General features: G+C 46.9%; 1 protein-coding gene across 1 annotated transcript in view; it reads right to left on the bottom strand.

Annotated features, from left to right (window-relative positions):
* The window catches only part of vps8 (VPS8 subunit of CORVET complex), a 787,508-nt gene that overhangs the window by 658,711 nt on the left and 105,207 nt on the right, over nucleotides 1–23,590 (bottom strand). Inside the window, 2 exon segments of the mRNA XM_038788252.1 lie at nucleotides 12,713–12,748; nucleotides 13,931–14,005. Coding sequence (XP_038644180.1) covers nucleotides 12,713–12,748; nucleotides 13,931–14,005 — 111 coding nt within the window.

Raw genomic sequence — 23,590 nt, 5'->3', positions numbered from 1 at the left:
GGGCCTCCGATGCGGCCTGGCACCGAGATAGGGGCCCACCAATCAGTGAGCCAGCCTCTCTGTCCCCGGCCTCTTTTCCTACGCACCGACCCTGTAGTCCTGCACCATGTTGCGTCAGGGCCGGCGCATTGAAGGAGGCCATCACTCATGCATGCGTTGGCGCCGGTGCCACTGCGCATATGCGCGTTGGCGCTGGCGCCACTGCGCATGCGTGGATCCCGCGACGCCCAGTTCATGCCGTGATCGGCAGCTGGAGCAGCATGAACCACTCCAGCACCCTGCTGGCTCCCTGTAGGGACTAGAATTACCCCTGGCAGCAGCCCGTTCACGCCGTTGTAAAACGTGACGGCATTTACGCCGGTGTGGACACTCTGCCGCAGGATGGGAGAATCCTGCCCCAGGTTTTTGGAATTAAGAGACAATTGCAGTAACCAGATTTAAAATGGGACAGCAGACTTCAGAGGTAAATCAAACACCTGATGTGATTTTAATAAGAGTCTGGGTATCAAAAGTTAAAGCAATTGTGAACAGTTTATACAGCAGTCAAGACAAACAAATCCTAAAGAGGAATAGGTAAAGTCCTGGACTGGATTCGCTGATAAACGTTGAGGGAAACGTTACCACAGCTATTTTTAGACACAAAAGGCAATTTTAGCATGGTCAATCACCTAACCTGCACTTCTTTCGACTGTGGGAAGAAACCGGAGAACCTGGAGGGAGCCCACGCATGCACAGGGGAACGGACAAATCAACATAGAGGCTAGAATTGCACCTAAGTCCTTGGTGTTCTGAGGCAGCAGGGCTAACTCCTGTGCCACTGTACCACCCAAAATGGGTGCTTAGTTTCTGAGCCATTGCACTTGCAGCTCAAGGCATGGCAATGGGTTTGGGAGAAATATTGTAATTTTGTCTACAATTTTGGGTGAAAATTTAGAGACTATTTTACAAATCGTGCAAATTATTAATTAGTACTAATGGTTTATTTTTTAAATATAATTAATACCCTTGAACGGGAATTGGGCTGATGTTTGCAGCAATAGTTTGATTGCAAATTGTGAAAGCTGTCATTCTCAGTTATACAACACTTCATTTATTGAATTGTTTTATGAAATGATTATTTTGCTGGCTGATCACAGGATTACAATCATTCTTCTTGTGAGGAAACATGATAAACAAGTATACAAATGGACTGATAAGTATGAGCATAAGGACATCATGGAGGATTATATTTTCCAGGATTTAGATGGAAGCGATATATTGAATGCATTGAAACGCTTTTATTCTAGGTGGTATCTAACTTCCTTTATTAAAGTGGTGTCCCAAACACAAAAAACAAAAAAAATGTCGAGCGGAAGCTTCGTTTAAAATTGTCATTTGTAAAACCTGGGCTGAATTTTGAAATGAAAAACGCTAAGGTAAAGCATTATTAGGAAAGATTTCAAAGCTTGTTTTTTGGCAGTGAAGTTTGGAAACTCTCATATGATCATCATCTGGGGGGATTCGGAGGAGAAAAGCACAGACACGAACTTGAATTCAGAGCGGAGTGTATGTATTTGACCACAGCCAATCTGTGTGATTAAAAGGGATTGTGTGTTAATGAGACTATTGTAGTTTAAGATATGTTTTATAATCCGGATTCATTTTATAATCTGTGTGCATTTGTTAAACTAAGGAAGAAGTAAAGGAGTATTGGATAATAATCCAATTTTACATGTTCAGTAAATGTTTTTTTTCTTCTTCTTAAAATTAATTAGCAGTCCTGTGACTCTCTCCACATTTTATAAAATATATTAAAAGTTATGGTCTTTTGAGTCAGGGTTCCATTCAGGGATCTTCCCATCCAGTTATAAAGACAGCTCGGATTGTAACAACCACATAATACCAAAGATGAAAGGCATTGTCAAGCAGCACTTCGCTAGTATGCTACTGAAATATAAATCAATGATTTTGTACCTGTTTCACCAAACAGGCACATTGATTTTTCCAAAGCAAGTTAAAAGCCGTAAACTACTGCGTCATATAGATTTTTTAAAAGCTAAACACTAACTGCACAAACAGCTAGCATAAGTACACAAACAGAAGTATTGAACAGAAGGTCTGGCGGCATCTGCAGGGAGAGAAAAGAGCTTACGTTTCAAGTCCAGATGACCCTTTGTTTGAGACAAGAGAGTAGGGAGTTGTTTCTCTGCAAAGCTTTTTTCAGGAATTCAGGTGGGCGTGGGGGTGGGGGGGGGGGGGGGGGGGGGACGACTTATAAGTGTCTCGTCCTAGGGGTGGGGTTGGTGGCTGTCTTGGGTGGGTTCTGGTCCAGTCAGAGGCAGCGGCCTTTGTCTTTTATCTTCAGGAATTGGTCCCAGTCAGTGGGTTGGGGGGGTGGGGGGGGTCCAGTGTTGGCATTTTTTTGTTCTGGTCAAAAGGTTTGTAAATGGTATTTCATTTGTATGGATTTGTTTATTTTGTGTTTTATAAAATGAAAACTTTAATAAAAATATTTATTTTAAGACTTCCGGTGGTGGCATCTAGAGGGGAAGTCGCATGTTGGGCGGTTCCCGCTTGAGACGTGTTTGTTGGAGTTTTTTAAAGTCCGGTCCCGAGGGCAATTTGCGAATGAATGAATGAAGGAATATACAAGGAAGGCAAAGGATGCCAAAAGGATTAAGAAAAAGAGCAGGGAAGAAGGGAGGGAGTGAGTGTTCACCGTTGAGTGAGAGGACCAGCCAGGGAGCTGGCAAGATGGCAGAGGCTGGGCAGCCAGGTGGGGCCGCACTGTTCACAGCAGAGAGGATGACTGAGGTGATGTCTTTGGAGCTGGAGAAGCAGTTTGCAAAGCACATGGAGACATTGAGGAAGGAGATGGCGGTGGTTTTGAAGACGTTGGTCAGAGTAGCTGTGGCGAAGACATCGGCCGAGGTGAGGGAGCAGAGCGAGAAGATGAAGGGAGTGGAGGCCATGTCGCAGCATAGTGATCAGTTCACCGCAAAGGGGAATGAGCTGCGGAGGGTGAAGGAGGCCAATAAGGACAAAGCTGGAGGACCTGGAGAACCGCGCGAGGTGGCAAAATTTGAAAATTGTAGGCTTGCCCGAAGGGGTAGAGGGCCAAAGGCCGACGGAGTACTCCGCCAAGGTGTTCGCGGAATTGATGGCGCCAGGGAAGGAGCCCTCCCGGTATGAACTGGACTGAGCCCATCGGTCGCTAAGGCCGAAGCTAAAGTTAAATGACCCGCAAAGGGCAGTGATCATCTGCTTCCACAAGTACCACATGAAGAAGAAGGTGTTGAACTGGGCGAAGCAGAAGCGGGAGGTGCAGTGGGCTGGTGCTGGAGTTAGCATATACGAGGACTTGACAGTGGAGCTGGCAAGGAGGCGAGCGGCTTTCGGCCGAGTTAAGGCAGCATTATACAACAGTCGGTTGCGATTTGGTGTGGTGTATCCAGCGAAGCTGAGGGTGACCTACAACGCCAGAGATTTCTACTTCGAGACGGTGGAGGCTGCAGAGGCGCTCGTGAAGGCAGAAGGCCTGGGACTGAAGTGAAGACTGAAACTGAAGAGGGGTTGTGGACTGCGAATGGAGAGTTGGGAGAGTGTATAAATGTTTTAAAGGGTTTTTTTTTGATCTACATTGTTCTTTATTTACTTCACGCTGTTATAGAGTTAATGATTTCTGATTGTCATTCTTTGTTGCTACGGTTTTATGTTATTCTATTGAGATGCTTGGGTTTCCTGGACGGGGAGGGGGCCCCGCACTAGCTAATTTAAGTCAGCCAGTGAACGGAGGTGAGGTGGGGGGAGGCGCTGCGGACGCTGGAGCCTGCGAGCAGGTTTCGATGGGCCTAAGAGGTGTGAAGGGGGGGATCCATAATGGGTGAGGGTTTTTCAAGAGGAAGTGCAGGGGGGATTCTGGGAGGGGTTCGATGTTGACAATGGATGGGGCGGGTCAGGGCCCGATGTTACGGTGGATAAGAAGGCATGGGGGGGGGGGGGGGGGGGGTGAGGTAGTTAGGATAGTTACATGGAACGTGAGGGGGCTGGGTGGCCCAGTCAAGAAATCAAGGGTGCTGGGATATCTGAAAGCTTTGAAGGCCGATGTGGCGATGTTGCAGGAGACTCACTCGAGGATGAAGGACCAGGTGAGGCTTAGTAGGGGTTGGGTCAGCCAGGTGTTTCATTCATGATTTGATGGTGGGGCTCGAGGGGTAGCGATCCTGGTAAGCAAAAGTGTACGGTTCCAGATGAGATATTGGAGGTTATACGGAAGATGGGGATCCAGCGAAGTTGGAAAAGAGGAAGGAGTTACAGGCGAGTTTTGACCACAAGGAAGGCGGTGCGCCAATTGAGGCAGGCAAGGGGAGCGGTTTACGAACATGGAGAGAAGGCATGTTGGCAGGCCAGCTTTGGAGGGAGGCAGCGGCAAGTGAAATTGTTCAGGTGCGGGATAGGGCAGGGAGGTTGGTGGTGGCTCCAAATCAGATTAATAGGGTGTTTGAGGAGTTTGATGAGAGAATTGTACAGGTCGGAGCCACCTTTTGGGGGGGGGGGGGGGGGGGGAGGATCGGGAGCTGCAGGAATTCCTGGATGGTTTGGAATACCCAAGGTTGGGGGAGGGGGATAGGGACGTATTGAATGGGGCAATAGCGGAACAGGAGGTTAAAGATGCGATTGGGAGGATGCAATCGGGGAAGGTAGCAGGGCCAGATGGGCTTCCGGTGGAGTATTACAAGAAATTTAAAGATAAGTTGGTGCCGCTGATGGTGGGGATGTTTGAGGAGGTGATAGGGAGGGAGGTGTTGCCACAGACTTTGGGGCAGGCATCGATCTACCTGTTGCTCAATAAGGATAAGGATCCGACAGAGTGTGGGTCGTATAGGCACAAATCACTTTTGAATGTGGACGCTAAGGTGTTGGCGAAGGTATTGGCGGGTAGGTTGGAGGAGTGCCTTCCGAAGGTGATAGGCGATGATCAGACGGGAATTGTGAAGAGGAGGCAGCTCTTTTCGAACACTAGGAGGTTTTTGAATATGGTTATGGCACCGGCGGAGGGGAAGGAGTCAGAGGTGGTTGTGGCATTGGACGGCGAGGAGGTGTTCCACCGAGTAGAGTGGGGGTATTTGATGGCAGTTGTGGAGCAGTTTGGGATTGGGACGAGTGTCCGTACGAATAACATGAAATCGGGATATTTCGCTCTGCATCGTAGGACCAGGCAGGGATGTCCTATGTCCCCGCTGTTGTTTGCGCTTGCGCTTGAGCCATTGCATTGAGGAGTTTGGAGGTGTGGAAAAGGATGGTGCGGGTGGTAGAGCATAGGATATCTATGTATGCAGACGACTTGCTGTTGTATGTAGCGAAACCGAGTGGGTCGATGGGGGGCATATTGGAGTTACTGCAAGTATTTGGGTCTTTTTTGGGATATAAACTTAATTTTGAGAAAAGTGAATATTTTGTGATTACTCGGCCAGGGGTGGGGGCAGGGATGAAGGGGCTCCCATTCCGTAAGGTGGGGACTCACTTTAGATATCTGGGAGGGGCTCCGTAAGTATAATATTCCTGGTGGGGCGGGTGAAAGCAGATCTGACAAGGTGGGATGGTCTCCCTCTGTCGCTGGCAGGTCGGGTACAGGCGGTTAAAATGAATGATTTTTGTTTATTTTTCAGTGCCTGCCGCTCTTCCTGCCAAAGGCATTTTTCAAGGAGGTTGAAAAGATGATTACTTCATTTATATGGGGGGGGGGGGGGGGGGGGAAGGTGGTTAGGATTAGGAAGGAGCAAGGGCAGCACAGTCGCACAGCGGTTAGTGCTGCTGCCTCACGGCGCTGAGCTCCCAGGTTCGATCCCGGCTCTGGGTCACTGTCCGTGTGGAGTTTGCACATTTTCCCCGTGTTTGCGTGGGTTACACCCCACAACCTAAAAGATGTGCAGGGTGGGTGAATTGGCATGTTAAATTGCCCCTTAATTGGAAAAAATTAATTGGATACTCTAAATTTTAAAAAAAGGATTAGGAAGGTGCAGCGAGGACAGCAGTCAGGGGGATTGGCTCTTCCGAATTTACTATATTATTACCGGGCAGCGAATGCGGAGAAGGTGAGGAGCTGGGTTAGAAGGGGGAACTCACAGTGGGTTAGAATGGAGGAGAGTCTGTGTAGGGGGTTGGGGCTGAGGGCGTTGGCAACAGCGCCACTCCCAATGGCCCTGGGGAAATACTCAGGGAGTCCGAGAGTAGTAGCAACATTGAAAATCTGGAGGTAGTTGCGCCAGCACTTTAGGCTGGGGGCAGGGTCAAGCGAAATGCCGATTCAGGGGAATCACAAACATGAGCCAGGGAAGTGGGATGGGAGTTTTCGGAGACGGGAGGAGAAGGGAGTTGGTGCACTAAAGGATTTGTTTCTGGGGGCCAGTTTGCGGGATTGGAGGAGCTGGGAGCGAAATATGGGTTGGGACAGGGGGAAATGTTAAGGTATATGCAGATCCGAGATTTCGCTAAGAAGGCAGTACAGAGCTTTCCGGTGGCGCTGGCCTCCATACTGTTGGAGGAGATGCTGATGACAGGGGGAATGGAGGAGGGGGTGGTGTCGGCGATTTATGGGGCGATTCTGGAAGAGAAGGCATCGCTGAAGGGGATAAAAACCAAGTGGGAGGAGGAATTGGGAGAGGGCATGGAGGAGGGGTTGTGGTGTTACTGGAGGGTGAATCCCTCAACTTTGTGCGCAAGGTTGGGGCTGATACAGCTGAAGGTGGTGTACAGGGCGTACCTCACAAAGGCGAGGATGAGTCGACTCTTTGAGGGGGATAGAGGAGGTTTGTGACTGTTGGGGGGGTGGGGGGCGGAAACTACGTTCATATGCTTTGGTCCTGTCCAAAGCTGGAACACAGTAAGAAGTCTTACAACTCCAGGTTAAAGTCCAACAGGTTTGTTTCGAATCACTAGCTTTCGGAGCGCAGCTCCTTCCTCACATGAATGAAGAGGGGGGTCCCAGAAACACATATATAGACAAAGTCAATGATGCAAGATGATATTTTGAATACATTAAGTACAATAACCCTAATGTAGCCATGCAAAAAAATGAAAGGCATCACACGCAACTACATTTTAATGGAACATTACTGGAAAACAGGTAATGTTATTATCACATAGAAAAAGGAAGATTGAACAAGTCCAGGGAACTTTAGGGGAGTGAGGTTCATATTAGTGGTCGGAAAAATAATGGAATCTTGAAAACAATATCCAGAAACTGAAAATAGAATAAATTAAAGTAAGCATGCATTTCAAAAAGGGAGATCATGTGTAGAGTGGTACAGCACAGAAGACAACCATTTACTCCATCGTGTTTGCACTGACTCTTTTGGAGAGTGATCCAGTGAGTCCCAATCTTTACCCATATCCCTGCAATTTTCTTCTCCTTCAAGTATTTGTCCAATTCCCTTCTGAAGGGTAGTTTTGAATCTGTATCCACCACTCTATTAAACAGTACATTCCATTCCTAGCTACTTGCTATGAGGGATTATTTTTCCTCATGTTACCTCTGGTTCTATGCTAATCACCATAAATCTGTATTATCAACCCTTCAGCCATTAGAAACATTAGTTTCTCTTTATATCTGTTTAAATCCTCCACAATTTTGAACACTGTCAAAATAAGGCAATATTACAGGTCAGAAAGATCAATTATTTCAACCAAAGATTAATAGAATAGTGCAATGTGTTATCAGGGAACCAAGAGATGAATTGCTGAAAAAATCTATCACCTGTGTTTCTCAAGAGAAAAAGGATTTAGGAATATGAGAAACTGGAGCTGATCTATTGAAAAGGGACCTGTTAAGCTTAATGACCTTATGTTTCTAATAGCTCTTATAAAACAAGAAATTGGGAGGCAATTACCAGCTTTGTGCTGTTTTAGCAATTATAAAACCCAATGAGAGGCATAATCTTGCTTCATTGGGGCTTCAATTAGCAGTTCTACACTTAAGCTGCAGTCTTTGTTAATATTGCTCCAAAATAAAGTTAGACTTGTTTATTACGGAATTCTGCAAGTATAATGTTGGAGTTTTTTTACCTTATTTCATGCGAGCATAATGCAGGAAGGTACTGAAAACAGTATGTGCTTTCAAGCCTCCCTGAAATTGTACTTTTCCAACACGGACCTAGCAATTCTTCTGTTACCGTTAAATTATAATTTTTTAAAAAACCGATGGATGTCATTTTCGCATAAAGATCATTTGCTTGCCTACACGTGGTGAGTTCCATTTTCAATTGGGCAATGCACCATAAATTTTGTCATTTGGTTATATTTTGCCTGCACTGGAGTCTGCCTTTGGACTGCAGTAGCATGTGAAAGTTGGAGTTTGGTGACTGAGGGAGTTCGGTGAGGAAGGATCCAGGTGATTCCTTCTTTTTCTAGCTTTCCTCAGAAAGAAGAGCAGTAGCCTCAGTGAGTAGGGCATATTTCTACTGTCCTTAATATACCATAAACTAGAGGAAGTAAAAGTAAAGGGAGGTAATTTTAGGGTAAGTCATGGAAGGGCAGATCGGCCTTGTGGAAGGTGTCTCTTGGGGAAGGTGTCTCCCTGGAGGGGCTGGTTTAGCACACTGGGCTAAATCGCTGGCTTTTAAAGCAGACCAAGGCAGGCCAGCAGCACGGTTCAATTCCTGGACCAGCCTCCCTGAACAGGCGCCGGAATGTGGCGACTAGGGGCATTTCACAGTAACTTCATTTGAAGCCTACTTGTGACAATAAGCGATTTTCATTTCATTTCATTTTCATTTTTTGTGTGATGTGGGAAGTCAGGAACACTTCCAGTGTTCAGGGTGACCATGTGTGCAGGAACTGTCTCCAGCTGCAGCAACTCAAAATCCGTGTTTTGGAGCTAGCGCTATGACTGGAGTCACTGTGGAACATCCAAGGATGAGATTTTCGTGGATAGCACATACAGTGAGGTGGTCACACTGCAGCTAACGATTGCAGAGGCAGAAAGGGCATGGATGACTTCCACACAGAGCAAGAGTACGAGGCAAGTAATGGAGGAATCCATCTCCCTCTCCAACAGGTTTGCCATTTTCGATTCTGTTGGGTGATGTAGTTTCTCAGGGGAGTTCAACCCGAGCTAAATCCATGACACCACGAGTGGCTCAGCTGCACAGGGTCAGGGTATAAAAAAATGGGAGAGCAATGGTGATAGGAGATTCTATCGTTAAAGGGAACAGTTAGACATTTCTGAGCCTGCAGACATGACTCTAGGATGGTGCGCTGCCTCCCTGGTGTCTGGGTCAAGGATATCACTGAGCGGCTGCAGAGCATTGTGAAGAGGGCAGGTGAACAGCAAGAAGGTGAACAGCATGTTGGTACGACATAAGTATGAAGAGGGATGAGGTCCTGCAAACAGAATCTAGGGATCTAGGAAATAAATCAAAAGGCAGGATCTCAAAAATTTCAGTTACTCCCAGTGCCATGTGCTAGCGAGAGCAGGAATATCAGAATATACCAGATGAATGTGTGTGTGGTAACCAGGTATGACGTAGGTTTAGGCCCGATTACATTGTATATTTTAAATTAAAGAATTGGGCACTTTAAATTAAATAGAGTCAAACCCTCAGGCAGGCTGATGAAAATTCAGACTTGACCAAAAGTCAAATACACAATACCCAGACAAACTGCCAGAACTTGGCTGGACGTGCCCTGTCACTCTCCCATCAGGAGATCACCGTTTCGATTGTTATGCACCAACTTTGCTTTGGGTAGCCCAGATCGAGCCAGACTCTCAGCACTTAAGAGTTCCCGCCATTGCCTTATATGGCAACAAGGTACATGCAAACTACACCTCCTGAGATAGACACCTGGGATGGGGTCCTGGTGTTCTGTCAAGTGGTCGTCACCGAATTAATCGGGTGTTGGGACCCCCTTCCCGAGGCCTCATTGGCAGAAAGCCAGAGAAGCTTCCAGAAAGGCATGAAGAGGGGGATAAAGGTCAACGCCCAAGACCCCTCAGGAGCGAAGACTCGGTGTGGGAGGTGACCTTAACCATCCAGAAGACTGAGCAGAGAAAGAAGGAAAGAAGCTGCCAGCAAGACTCGCCTTCATGACGACGGACCAGACAGACTTGGGAATCGGACACACTGTTTGACCAAGCCATCTTTACGGGTAGTATAAACAAATTTTGGGTATCTCTTATATTTTTATGTGGGTTAATTTACGAGTTAAATGTTCTGTTTGTTCAATAAAATTGGTTGTATTTTATTTCTGCGTGGTCCTTTTCTCTCCTCGCTCTTAAAGACATCTGGATAAAATCTTTGATTAACAGGCAGGTCGAAGTATCTGAATTGGGCAGTTACAACGTGTGGCTGGAGATGTTGGAGGAGGGAAGGAATCGAATTTGAGGCATTGGGATTCTGTGGGAGATGGGACCTGCCCAAGCTGGATGAGCTGCACCCCAGCAGCTTTGACAAAAAGTCAGCCAGACTGGAAACATGAGCTCCGTTCTCTCCCCACAGAAGCTGTCTTTTTCAGGGTGGCAGGCAGTGAGTGACTAGTGAGGTCCCGCAGGAATCAGTGCTTGGAGACCAGCTATTCACAATATTTAGCAATTATTTGGATGAGGGAACCAAATGTCATATTTCCAAGGTTGCTAACGACACAAAATTTGGTGGAAAGTTGAGTGATGAGGAGGATGCAAAGAGGTTTCAAGGCAATTTAGACAAGTTGAGTGAGTGGGCAAATACATGGCAGATTCAGTATAATGTGGATAAATGTGAAGTTGGGAAGGAGATACAGAATGATAGAGTATTATCTAAATGGTGATAGATTAGGATGCTGATGTACAAAGGGACCTGGGTGTCCTTGTACACCAATCACTCTAGGCAATCATGCAAGTACAGTAAGTGGTGAGGAAGACAAATGGTACATTGACATTCATTGCAAGAGGACTTGAGTACAGGAGAAAGATGTTGTGCACAGCTGTACAGGACCTTGGTGAGACCCGAATTATTTTGTGCAGCTTCGGTCTTCATATTCCAGAGGGATATACTTGCCATCAGGGGAGTGCAATGAAGGTTCACCAGTTTACTGGGATTACAGGTGTCGTATGAAGAGATTGAGTAGACTAGGCCTGTATTCACTGGAGTTTATAAGGGTGAGAGGGGATCTAATTGAAATGTACAAAATGACAGGGCTGGATTGTTTCCTCTGCCGGGAGCTTGTGTGTGTGTGTGTGTGTGTGTGTGTGTGTGGGGGGGGGGGCATCTAGAGCAAAGGATCACCGTCTCAGGATACGGGGAATGCCATTTAGGAATGAGATGAGGAACAACCTCCTCAGTCAGAGAGAGGTGAACTTGTGGAATTCTCTACCACAGAAGGCTGTGGAAGCCAAGTCACTGAATATATTTAAGAAGGTAATAGATGGATTTCGAGACTCTAAAGGCGGCAGTGGTGTGGGAAGAGTGCAGGACCTTGGTGCTGAAATTGAGGATTAGCCATGGTCATGTTGAATGGTGCAGCCGAATGGCCCACTCCTGCTCCTATTTTCTACATTTCTATCTTAAGGTACAAAGCCAGGTTGAGAGAGGAGCAAACAGGGATGGGTTAATTATGTCAGTGGGAAGGGAAAATATAATGGGTTTGTGCATCATCACAGAACAATAACATATTGCAACATGAATGATGAATATGACGGGAGGGGCACATATTGAGCATCAACTCCAGCATAGACCAGTTGGCCAAATGGCCCGTTTTTGGGTTTATAGCAGTCCCGCAGCACTGTGCTGGAACCTCAGTTTAGATTATCTGCTCAATTCTCTGGATTGGGGCTTGAACATGCAACTTTATGACTCAGAAGACAGAGGGCAACTAAGCCAAGGCTGACACCTAATATGAATTGTTACTCGTGGGTAAATGTTGCGAAACATTAAACAGGTACAATATGATTTGTGAAAGAGTGAATTGTAACTGCTTTGTGGAAGAAAATGGCTCTTTATTCCTTAAGGAAGTGCTGAAGATTTTGGCATAGGTTAATATCATGACCAGTACAGGTCTGTTCCTATGCTGTATTGATCTTTGTTCTTCAATAGCCCAAACGACATATTCCTACCCCATTTGTTTTTTACATATTCCTATGAAAACAAAGAATTAAAAAGCAAAGAATGTGATTAAACAGAACCATGTGATTTAAAGATATCCGCTCACTGGTATACTGACAAATGTCGGTATGAATGACAGGGATAAGGGCAGCACGGTGGTGCAGTGGATTAGCCCTGTTGCCTCACAGCACTGAGATTCCAGGTTCGATCCCGGCTCTGGTTCATTGTCCATGTGGAGTTTGCACATTCTCCCCGTGTTTGCCAAGAGTTTCGCCCCCACAACCCAAAGATGTGCAGGGACAGTGGATTGGCCACGCTAAATTGCCCCTTAAATTGGAAACAATGAATTGGGTACTCTAAATTTATTTTATATTTTAAAAAAGAAAAAAACATGAATGACAGGGGTGGGAAATAGTCCACCGGGCAGGTAGATGCTGCTACCTGAATGCCAATTGAGATGGAAGAAGTTCAAGTCAGGGTATCACTTGACAGGAATGTATTTTTTTTTAGGACTGTACTAAATCCAAGAGAAAGAGTATACGGTTATGTGTCAAGTCAAGCTGCTCAAATGCGTCACGGCACAGGTTTTTTGTTTAAACTTAACAAGATTTATGCAGGTGCCTCCCACAAAATGCCAGTGAACAATTTTCACTTACCTCCCTCCAACTCCTCAGGGTAATCACATGCACTGACTGCAAGGGAAGAGAGAAAAGAAAATGATTATATTTGGTAAGTAACAGGCTAGTTTTCCCTTGCATTCAGCAAAAAGAGGCACTACCAAATTGATTCATAAATAAAATATGAGGTTTTGTAATTTCAAAGTCTTGCACCTTAACAAGGGAATCAAGAGGTTTTATCTCACAAGGTTTGTGAGAACAGAAGTAAAGAGGGTGTGTGAGATCCCAAAGAACTGGATCGTAGAACCCCAAGAGGCTGCTCGGTCTCTGGAGTAATGTGGATTGCAGAGTCTGGCAGCTGTAATTACTTCCCTCCATTCCTCTTGTCCAAGTTTGGGAGGGAAGCTTACTGTTTTCTGTTTAATAGGAGGGTTACAGGAACCTCAGTTCACCTTGAGAGGGTCACTGTTAGGGTTCGCCCGGAGGTGGCAACCGTTCGTCGACTTCTTCGTGGAAAATTAATCGTCAGCAGAAGTGGGGGATGTTTATTGTGTTGTTGTTATCATACCAAAAAATACCTCAATAAAATGTTTATTAAAAAAAAACATTACTATAATAAAGCTACTGTTGGTCTTAAGTAGCCTCATTATTGTAACATATTTCAGTACTATACTGAGGTTTGAAAATAAACAAACCCAGGAAAATAACAATTTGCCAGTGCCTCCCAGCAGCCTATGAAGAAAATTAAGTGTGCGGAATGAATAGCCCAGGGCGAGATTACTAAATGACTTAACAGCAGATACAGTGGGATGTCTGAAAATGTTTGAATTTGCCTCGATCGTTGAGGCACAAGAATGGATTGAGGCACTTTCCTCCTCGCAATCAGAGTCCACACAGTGCAGTGAACAGCAAAATTTCGAGTTGTGATTCAGTTGTGAAAATCTATTTCCTCGACTGCATATTCCAGCAGAGCACGGATGACAATTCTCCCATTATCAGCCTCATCTGGAGAGATGCACAACACAGCTTCCAGGTGACTGACAGTGGGGGTCCTACTTTCTCGGGTTGGGGAAAGTAAATGAAGTGTTCCAACATATTTAATCCTTTCCCAGAAATCATCCACATCCTTTGATGAATATAATAATCAAATAGACTGGCACTCATCCATGAACATTCAAAAGCCTATCTTCTGTTCTAATGTTTAAACCATAATCAAAAACAAAATCTGAATAGTGAAGAAGATGCAGTATAATTTACCTTGGTTCCCAGATAGATAATTTGCCCTCCGTAAGCGCTGACCGACTGGTAACATGCCTTTTCCGCAACTAGAGCCTTTAGGAAATAAAAAATAGTTTCATTTAAAGTATTTTTTAAAAGAACTCAGCCACAGAACAAATAATATTTCAATCTGTCTCAGAAACCAATAAATCACTGGAAATGGTCAACGAAGAGAAAAATATTAAGCTGCACCAAAATATATTTTAGCCTCTTCAATTGATTTGCTGGGCAGGAGGAACCGGCCCACACCGGGCACGTCGGACCTAGCAGGACAGACTAGGCAGGTCATAGCAGCCCACACCGCGCAGGATGGGCCTGGCAGGACGGACCAGCCCACACAGTGCAGCACGGACCAGATGGCGCTGGGCAGGACGGACTGGCTGACGCCGGGTTGGACGGACCGGCCGACGCCAGGCAGGATGGACCAGCCGACACCGGGCAGGACGGGCTGGGCAGGACGGACTTGTAGGACGGACCAGCCGACGCCAGGCAGGATGGACCGGCCGACGCCAGGCAGGATGGACCGGCCGACGCCAGGCAGGATGGACCGGCCGACGCCAGGCAGGATGGACCGGCCGACGCCAGGCAGGATGGACCGGCCGACGCCAGGCAGGATGGACCGGCCGACGCCAGGCAGGATGGACCGGCCGACGCCAGGCAGGATGGACCGGCCGACGCCAGGCAGGATGGACCGGCCGACGCCAGGCAGGATGGACCGGCCGACGCCAGGCAGGATGGACCGGCCAACGCCAGGCAGGATGGACCGGCCAACGCCAGGCCGGATGGACCGGCCGACGCCAGGCAGGACGGACCAGCCGACGCCGGGCAGGACAGTCTGGGCAGGACGGGCTTGCTGACGCAGGGCAGGACGGACCGGCCGACATCAGACAGGACGGACCGGCTGACACCAGACAGGATGGGCCGACCGACACCAGACAGGATGGGCTGACCGACACCAGGCAGGATGGACCTGCTGACGCCGGGTAGGACTGGCTGTGCATGACGGACCGCCAACGCCGGGCAGGTTGGACCAGCCAGCACGGGGCTTGGCGTACTAACCGACACCAGGCAATATGGACCGCCTGGGCAGGTAAACAGACCTCACGGCTTGATGTTGAGCCATAGAGGTAAAAGTATCCTGGGGATAATCCATGGTCTGTACTGAATTGGCTGATCACAACCAGAATTGGAGCAGAGACGCTAATCGGCCTTAGGAGAGTGGGAGTTTTCATTTAAACCCTCCTGTTAATTCATGCATATGGCTATCCGGTGAAAGTAGAATCATTATTTCTTTCCAATTGAGGGGCAATTAGCATGGCCAATCTACATAGCCTGCACATCTTTGGGTCGTGGGGTGAGACCCAAGCAGACTCCAGGAGAATGTGCAAACTCACACGGACAGTGACCCAGGGCCGGGATCTAACCCAGGTCCTAGGTGCTGTAGGCAATAGTGCTAACCACTATGCCAACATGCTGCCACTTGCTGCAAGTTTATATGCAAGGAGAAAAGTTTTGGATGGCCTCAAAAGTTGTGTTATAACAGCTAAAAAGAGGTTTATAATAAAGGGCAGGATACTCTGTTTGGAAGACTATTTTCACCTCAGGAGATGAATCAACTCTGATTTGCACTCACGCAGGAAGCGGGAATCCAGAGGCGATTCACTATCCCTCAACATGCAAAGTTATGCATGGTGGGAATTGCGAGGATTACACTTGCGAATGCTGCTATCGGACCTCCATTTTGATCGGGCAGCCCAATAGCGAGATTCGACGGCTGTACAATAGACCCCTGACCCCCCCACCAGAAACCCCCATAAAAGAGACGCCCACCGGAGACCACTCCACAAGACAGATCTCCACCATAGACTCCCCCCCCCCCCCCCCCCCCCGGCATTAGAGACCCCTGCCTGTGAGTTTGAGAACAGTCCAGACAGAGACAGTGGGAAAAAAAATCACAGCTTTAAAGTTCACCTGTGTCCTACACTTGCTTGGTCAGGCAGAGGATACAATAGTTGCAAACTCCTCAAAAATAAAAACCACATTAGCTGGATTTAAACCCCTCGGATCTTTGATTAGCAAAGCTTTCATCCTCATCAATGGGAAATTGGATTTACTAGGCTGTGATTGGCAGCTTCCACACATATACACCCAGCTCTCTGGATTGTTTAATCTTATTTCCCTTCACATTTGAGTGGATCTCAAGTAGCCTGCTGTGAAACTAACTAGAACATTTATAAACATCTAGCTATGATTGACCACTCTTGGACTACATCATCAAAATCAGGAAAGTGCATTCTACAGAGAAAAAGAGGTCTCTCTTATTGGGGGGAGGGGGGGGCTCTGGTGGGGGTCTCTCTTATGCAGCATCATTGGTGGGGTTTCTGTAATGGGGTCTCTGTAATGAGGGGGGGTTCCTCTTATGGGCAGTCTCTGGTGGGGGGGGCTCTCTTATGGAGGACCTTTTGGGGTGGGGTGGACAGGACATGCACTGTGGGAAGGGGACCCTCATATGGACTTTTTGGGCAACTTCCTTAAAGGAGTTACCCCGTGGCCCACCGCGACGTCAACCGCGCCAGGGCCACGCTGGCAAACCCCAGCACCAATTCTTGTCCATGTGAATCCCGCCCAGAGGACCGGAGAATCGCAGGCTTGGAGAATCCGGTGCCCACCTGTGATAGGATGCAAATGGGTCAATTTGACCTATTTGCAACCTCCCGCTATCGCGGGGCGCACATCTCAATACTGCCACAAGCAGTGGACCGTTTTTTGGCGGTGCCGGTAGCGGAGTTCCCTATGCATGGGAGAATCCAACCTAAAAAGTAATAAATGTCTCATCCATCACTTGTGAGTACCCTATTTCAAATAACTAAAAGTGACTTTCAAACTATACAAAGCCATTTACTAATTACACTGGGATGCAGTAGTCAGTAACATTGTAAATTTTTTTTTTTTTTAAATAGTTTTTAAAGTGCCTATTAGTGTCCTTGTGCCAGAAGGAAACCGGTGCAATTAGTGAAATCGCGTTATGGCAATTAATTCATTCGGGCATGGCCAAGATTGAGCTATCCAATTAGTCTCACTGCTTGTTCTTCTCCTATAATTCTGTTTTTTTCTCCTTTTCAAATGTATATCCAAAGGTCTTTTTGGAATGAATTCTCGCAATCTCAAAGGCAATATATTCTGGAACAGGGCAAAAAAAGTTATCACCCCTCTGGCTCTTCTGCTAAACATCTTAAATCTTGACTCTCCTGCCAATGGAAATAGATTCTCTTTATTTGCCCCTCATAATTTTGTATACCTATTAAATCATTAATAAATAATGTTACTTTCACAGGGCTTGGTGCTGTAGTATTGCAGTTTTATACATTGGTACTACTGAAGTTTGTTAGGTCAATGAAATCTTGAGAATGAAATCTTCTCTGGTCTATTCTAAGGAAATCAATCCCAGCTTCTCTTATCTCTCCACACAACTGAAATCCCTCATCTACGATATGTTCTTGCAAATCTCCTTGCACCCCAAGAGCTTGACATCCTTTCTAAGGTTTGGTGCCCTAGAAATGTACGCAACACTAACTGTAGTCTAACCAATGTCTTATAAAGGGTTACCATACCTCCCTTGCTTTCGGTCGTACAGAACATGAATAATGCTGAAAAGAGATACATGCTGTTGGAGCTTTATGTCTTGCATTCATCAGAACACAACAAGAATTCCACATTTCAAACATTCACAACAATTTATACTGCAGGAGAAAAGGTGCTGATCAGTTGCTAACTTGAGACTGATTGGCTAAGGCAGTACCATGGAGGAAGCAATAAAGAACTATAGGCTCCCCAAGCTCCCGGTTAATTTTCAGTAATATGCAAGTTCCTTGCTTTTGTCAACATGACTCTATTTATAAAGCTAGGGATCCCATGAGAATGGCACAGGAATAAAATGCACTCACTCAGTTAATCTGGGCACAATTTGGGAGCTGTTGCAAACCAGGATGGTTAAAATGGATTAGTCGGCAATTGTCTTAACCACTCAGCCACCTTGTCTCACTGTACATGGTTCATTGCCATTTGTCAACAACATCGATTCCCCGGTTTGTAATGTGGAATTAGCAGATCTTGTGGTACAGTGGTACCTCTGGGCTGAAAGCTCCGTGTTCAAGTCCCACACAGAACTTGTTAGCCACAGAAGGGTGTTCATGACATGGTTCAACGGGCTGAAAAGAAAAATGGGGTTTATGTTCCTGACCAGTGCGCAAAACTTTACTTCCTTCCCTCCTTAAAAGAGAAAACAGGACAGTAGAAAGCTGAGCACCAGAGAACACAAATTAAATTGGTAACGAGTTGCCACAGAATATTTATTCTTTAAAACATAATGTCCATGACAGCTTCACTAAAACACAGATGCGTACACGGCCCTGCAGACCATACCCACATGCTCTTGCCCAAAGCTGGCTGGCTTTTGATCATCATCTTTGATACTATTTCCAAAATTCTAGATATTGACCTACAGCCTTGACAGCGGTCAATGGAGTCTCATCTGCACTGTCAGATTCACTAAGATTGAAGTAGACGTCATTGCATTTGTTTCATTAATAGGCCCTAGATGGAATTTTATTAACCTGGAAGTCCCCCAAGCCACCCACTGCTTCATCCTGGTTGGAAGACTTTGGGCACGATCTAACCAAAGTAAAACAGGAATACGTTCTGGATGGGATTATAGTGCTTATGGTGCCAGGCACGATCCCACTATCTACCGCACTCTGTCTTGTTTTCAAGCCCCGCCAGGGAATTATGCACTTAGCATAGTTTCCTGCTCTGCTCGTCGGAGTTGCTCAGTGCAGAAATAAATCAGGACTCCATTTTTAAACAATGCTCCGATCTCTTAAACCCCCAGCGCAATCTCCAGATCCCCCAACACCCCCACTCATTTTTTTGGGGGGTCGGGCCTTGGGGTCCCCCCCACATCCCACCTCACAGGCAAGACACCAACGGGCCGATTCCCAGTGTGGGCACAATGCCAGCCTAGCTCCCTGGCAGTGCCCCTGCCAGTTTGGCAGTGCCACCTGGGTAGCCTGGAGTGCCAGGATGGCAATACCAAGGCGCCCGGCTGGCACTAGCAATGCCAGAGTGCCACCTTGCCTGGAGGCCAACCATCCGGAGGCCACCAATCACTCTTCCTCCTCCCCCCCCCCCCCCCCCAAGGTACAATTCTGCCTGATCCCTGCTTGTGGGGACCAGTACTGAACAGAGCCCGGTTGGGGACACCTCGGTGAGGCCGATAGATGCTGGGCGGCCAATCGATCTGGCGTCAGCACAACAAAGTGGATTCTTAAGCCACCCATTGTGGGCAGGACTCCAATCGCAGCGACTCGTGAGATCGGGTTAGACCTCGCGAGGCATAACAGCCTCGGAATCACAGCGGAGGGCTCTCCTGGATCTACCAGCTGTAATGTCTTTCCCATAGTTGGAGAAGATTAAGTATGCCATAAGGAGATCTAATGAGAAATGTTTTTGTATATGGCACCCATTTGTCTCTTTCTTTAGAGTTCTTTGCTGTCGACTGTTAATTTTACTGTGTTTCTCTGTGTAGTTTTTGTTTGTTTGCCTGTTTATGGGGGGGAAAAGAGAGTTACATTATGGTCCTGTATTGTACCGTGTTTATCTGCTCCTTTCCTCTTTTAGAAATCAATAAACAGAATTTACAACTAAAATCAATGATGAGTATGATGCCCAACACTTGCAACAGATTTGTGCTCTTTAACAAACTTCACAGATGTGTTTGATGACAGTATAAACAAGATAACACCCAAATACCTCAGCATGAAACAATTCAAACATTCTTTGAGGAAAATAATTGTAAAGTAGGAAGAGTTTTGGAGCATAGGGCAGCACGGTAGCACAGTGGTTAGCACAGTTGCCTCACAGCTCCAGAGTCCATAGGCGCGATTCTCCGCTCCCACGCCGGGTGGGAGAATCGCGGGAGGGCCGCTCTGGCACCCCCCCCGATTCTCCCACCCCCCCCAAAATGCGTGTCATGTTTTGCGACACGCCGCTCGGAGAATCGCGGGCCGCCGTTTTTCACGGCAACCCGCGATTCTCCGTCCCGGATGGGCCGAGTGGCCTGCCGTTCCCGACCGGTTCACGCCAGCGGCAACCACACCTGGTCGCTGCCGGCGTGAAAATGGCGCCAAAAGCTGTTTTGTGGCTTGTGGGGGGTGGAGGGGGGAGTGAGCACCATGACCGTGGTCGGGAGGGGACTGGCCCGCGATCGGTGCCCACCGATCGTCGGGCTGGCGTCTCAAAGGGACGCACTCTTTCCCCTCTGCCGCCCCGCAAGATCAAGCCACCACGTCTTGCGGGGCAGCGGAGGGGAAGACAGCAACCGCGGATGCGCGGGTTTGAGCCGTCAGCCGTCGTGACCTCAGCTGCGCATGGGCGGGTTGGAGCTGGCCAACCTGCGCATGTGCGGCTGACGCCATTAGGCGCGCCGGCCGCGTCATTCTCGGCGCGACGGGCCTTGACGCCAGCGACAAGGCCCCACGGCAGAGATTTACGTCACGGCCCTCCTAGCCCCGGGGGGGGGGGGGGGGGGGGGGGGGGGGGGGGGATAGGGGGCAAGGAGCGGCTTCCGGCGCCGTCGTGAACCTTTCTGGGTTTCACGACGGAGACGGGCCTTGTGGAGAATTCCACCCCCAGGTTCAATTCCTGGCTTGGGTCACTGTCTGTGCGGAGTCTGCACGTTCTCCCTGTGTCTGCGTGGGTTTCCTCCGGGTGCTCCAGTTTCCTCCCACAGTCCAAAGATGTGCAGGTTAGGTGGATTTGCCATGCTAAATTGCCCTTCGTGTCCAAAATGGTGGGGTGGGGCTACTGGGTTACAGGGATAGGGTGAAGTTGTGGGCTTGGGTAGGGTGCTCTTTCCCTAGGGCCGGTGCAGACTCGATGGGCCGAATGGCCTCCTTCTGCACTGTAAATTCTATGATTCATAGGCAGCATTGTTAACCATAACTGGAATCATAGGATCCTACAGTGCAGGAGACCATTCAACCCATCGAGTCTGCACCGACCCTCCGAAAGAGCACCCCACCCATGTCCACTCCCCATCCCTGTAACCCTACCTAAAATTTTGGACACAAGGGTAATTTATCATGGCCAATCCACCTAACCTGCACATCTTTGGACTGTGGGAGGAAACCGGAGCACCTGGAGGAAACCCACAAAGGCACAGGGAGAAAATGCAAACACCACACAGTCACCCAAGGTTGAAATTGAACCCGAGTCCCTGGTGCTGTAAGGCAGCAGCGCTAACCACTGTGCCACTGCGGAACACTCAACTGCCCTACATGGACCGTTTGGTCAGATTTATGACTGATTCAATGCACTCTGTTTTACAATATTTATCAAATAGCAGCATACCAAAAAAGGTATTTGATGTTGCCGGTAGCTTAATGATTTCACATGATGCACCATTATAATCTAGGATTACAAGAAAGGTGACTTCTGAACAACATGACATGGTTGCTTTGGCCAGCAAAAATTTAAATCACTTTCCATTGATCAATATAAACTCTTGAGGAGCTCTGCATATTATCGTATAAACTATAGCTGCATTGTGTAGGATGTTAAATTAAACTCAAATTAGTAATGGAAAACTTCACTTATTCGTTTAATACCACTTTTGTTTCAAGTGGAACAGCATTTTATATTCTCACTGATCTCTATCTAAAATTAGCAGTGGCAAAAATGTTGCCTCCATATGGTACATCAAAAAATACATAGCTCATTATTGTCTCAATCAACTTGCCCTGCACTCATTGAGACATGTTTACATTATATCTAACTAACAGAGCTCTGACATCTTCGCATTAGATATTAAACAGTCAATCTTTAAAACACGCTTTTTGCGTATCATTAAAACCAATGTCTTTCAAGAAAGACTGATAACAGAAGCAAAAGAGTCCCCAGTTTGCTTTCAATAAATATCCCACTGAATGCTTAGAATTCTGTCCATACAAATGACTGGAATCTTGTAAATCTTTCAGCTGCAGGGATTAAGAGTGTCCCAGAATCTGAAGGAAACATTCAGCTAAATTACCCCAGAATAGAGGGCATTACAGCGCATCACAGTTAGGCAGAGGTCAAATTCTGCTCTTGCCACAAGACAGCCTGAATTCCCAAATGGAATAGAAAGGTGAATGGAAATGGACACTCTTATGGTATTCCAATGACTTCAGTTCCTGATGTGCAGGTCTCACACATGACTACACTGACAAATGTAACCTTTCCAACTTTGAAATGACTCACTTTCTAATGTGCCTGCCAGTTTCCAATGGAGCTGCAATCACCCCCACTGGATTACTAAATGCAGTTAGTTTAGTGTGTCTGTGGACTTATGTTGTGATAAAACTACAATATGATGTGAGCACAAATGCTGCACAATTGTCAGTACTCAGACCTGTGCTGGTGTTTGCTGTTAAAATTAAATAATTGTTTCCTTCTCTTTTGGCGTAAGTTCATCAGAGGGCAATCAGAAAATGGGGATCCTGTCAATGCACAGAATACCAGGTCTACTCTTTCTCAGTCTCCAATGGTTTTTTTAAGCAAAAGATAATCTGAAAATTGAAGAGTCACTCATGGAGGTTAGTTTGATGTTGCGTTTCCATGACCAAAATATGACCAATTAAAGGACAAGTCCAGGCAATTTTCCAGATATGATCTTGGAGAGAGCGATAATTAATTTCTTATGGGAACTAAAACACCAGGGGCGGGCTTCTATGTTTCTGAGACTAAGTGTTGACTCTGGGGTAGAATTCCTGGACTTTCACATCAGAAGAACTGACGTCGAACTTGGATCAATTCAGCAACTGTGGAGGGGCAAAATGAAAAACGGTGCGGGATTCACCAGTTCCGTGATTGACACTCAGGAGGTTGGTAAGCTACAGCTGCATATATACATTAGAATCCCCACACACACTTGTCCCAGAAAACAAGGTGGCACGGTGGCACAGTGGTTCGCACTGCTGCCTCATAGTTCCAGGTTCCAAGGTGCAATTCCAGCCTCGGGTGACTGTGTGTGTGGAGTTTGCACTTTCTCCCCGTGTCTGCATGAGTTTCCTCTGGGTGCTCCGGTTTCCTCTCACAGTCCAAAGATGTGCAGGTTAGGTGGATTGGCCATGCTAAATTGCCCCTTACTATCCAAACGGTTAGGTGAGGTAACTGGGTTACAGGAACAGGGTGGAGGCGTGCGCTTAATTAGGGTGCTCGTTCCAAGGGCCAGTGCTGACTCAATGGACTGAATGGCCTCCTTCTGCACTGTAAATTAAATTCTATAAACAGTTATTTGTACTCTAATCCAACCTACTTAGCCCCACTTTCCTCCTGTACCCATTTAACTTGCACCTCCGACAAACTCAGTCAAATCCTTAACAAAAGTTTGAAGATTAACTACTTTGTCTGAGTACTGCTTTGAAAATTCGTATAAGGGTTGAGATATCTTGGGCATTCGCTTACTTCCAGCAAGGTTTTCTTCTCAACTTTCCTCCAGCCATCCTCTAGTTGTTAGGCAGAGTTCAACAAAGTTGTCTCTAGAGTCTTAAGGTTAGTTACCTTAGGTCAGAACACGGTTGGTTTTAATATTCTTTAACTCTG

This window comes from Scyliorhinus canicula, chromosome 2 (genome assembly GCF_902713615.1).
Source record: "Scyliorhinus canicula chromosome 2, sScyCan1.1, whole genome shotgun sequence".
Taxonomy (NCBI): Eukaryota; Metazoa; Chordata; class Chondrichthyes; order Carcharhiniformes; family Scyliorhinidae; genus Scyliorhinus; species Scyliorhinus canicula.
Note: the sequence above shows the minus strand (reverse complement) of the source record. Positions and strands in the feature narration are given on the sequence as shown.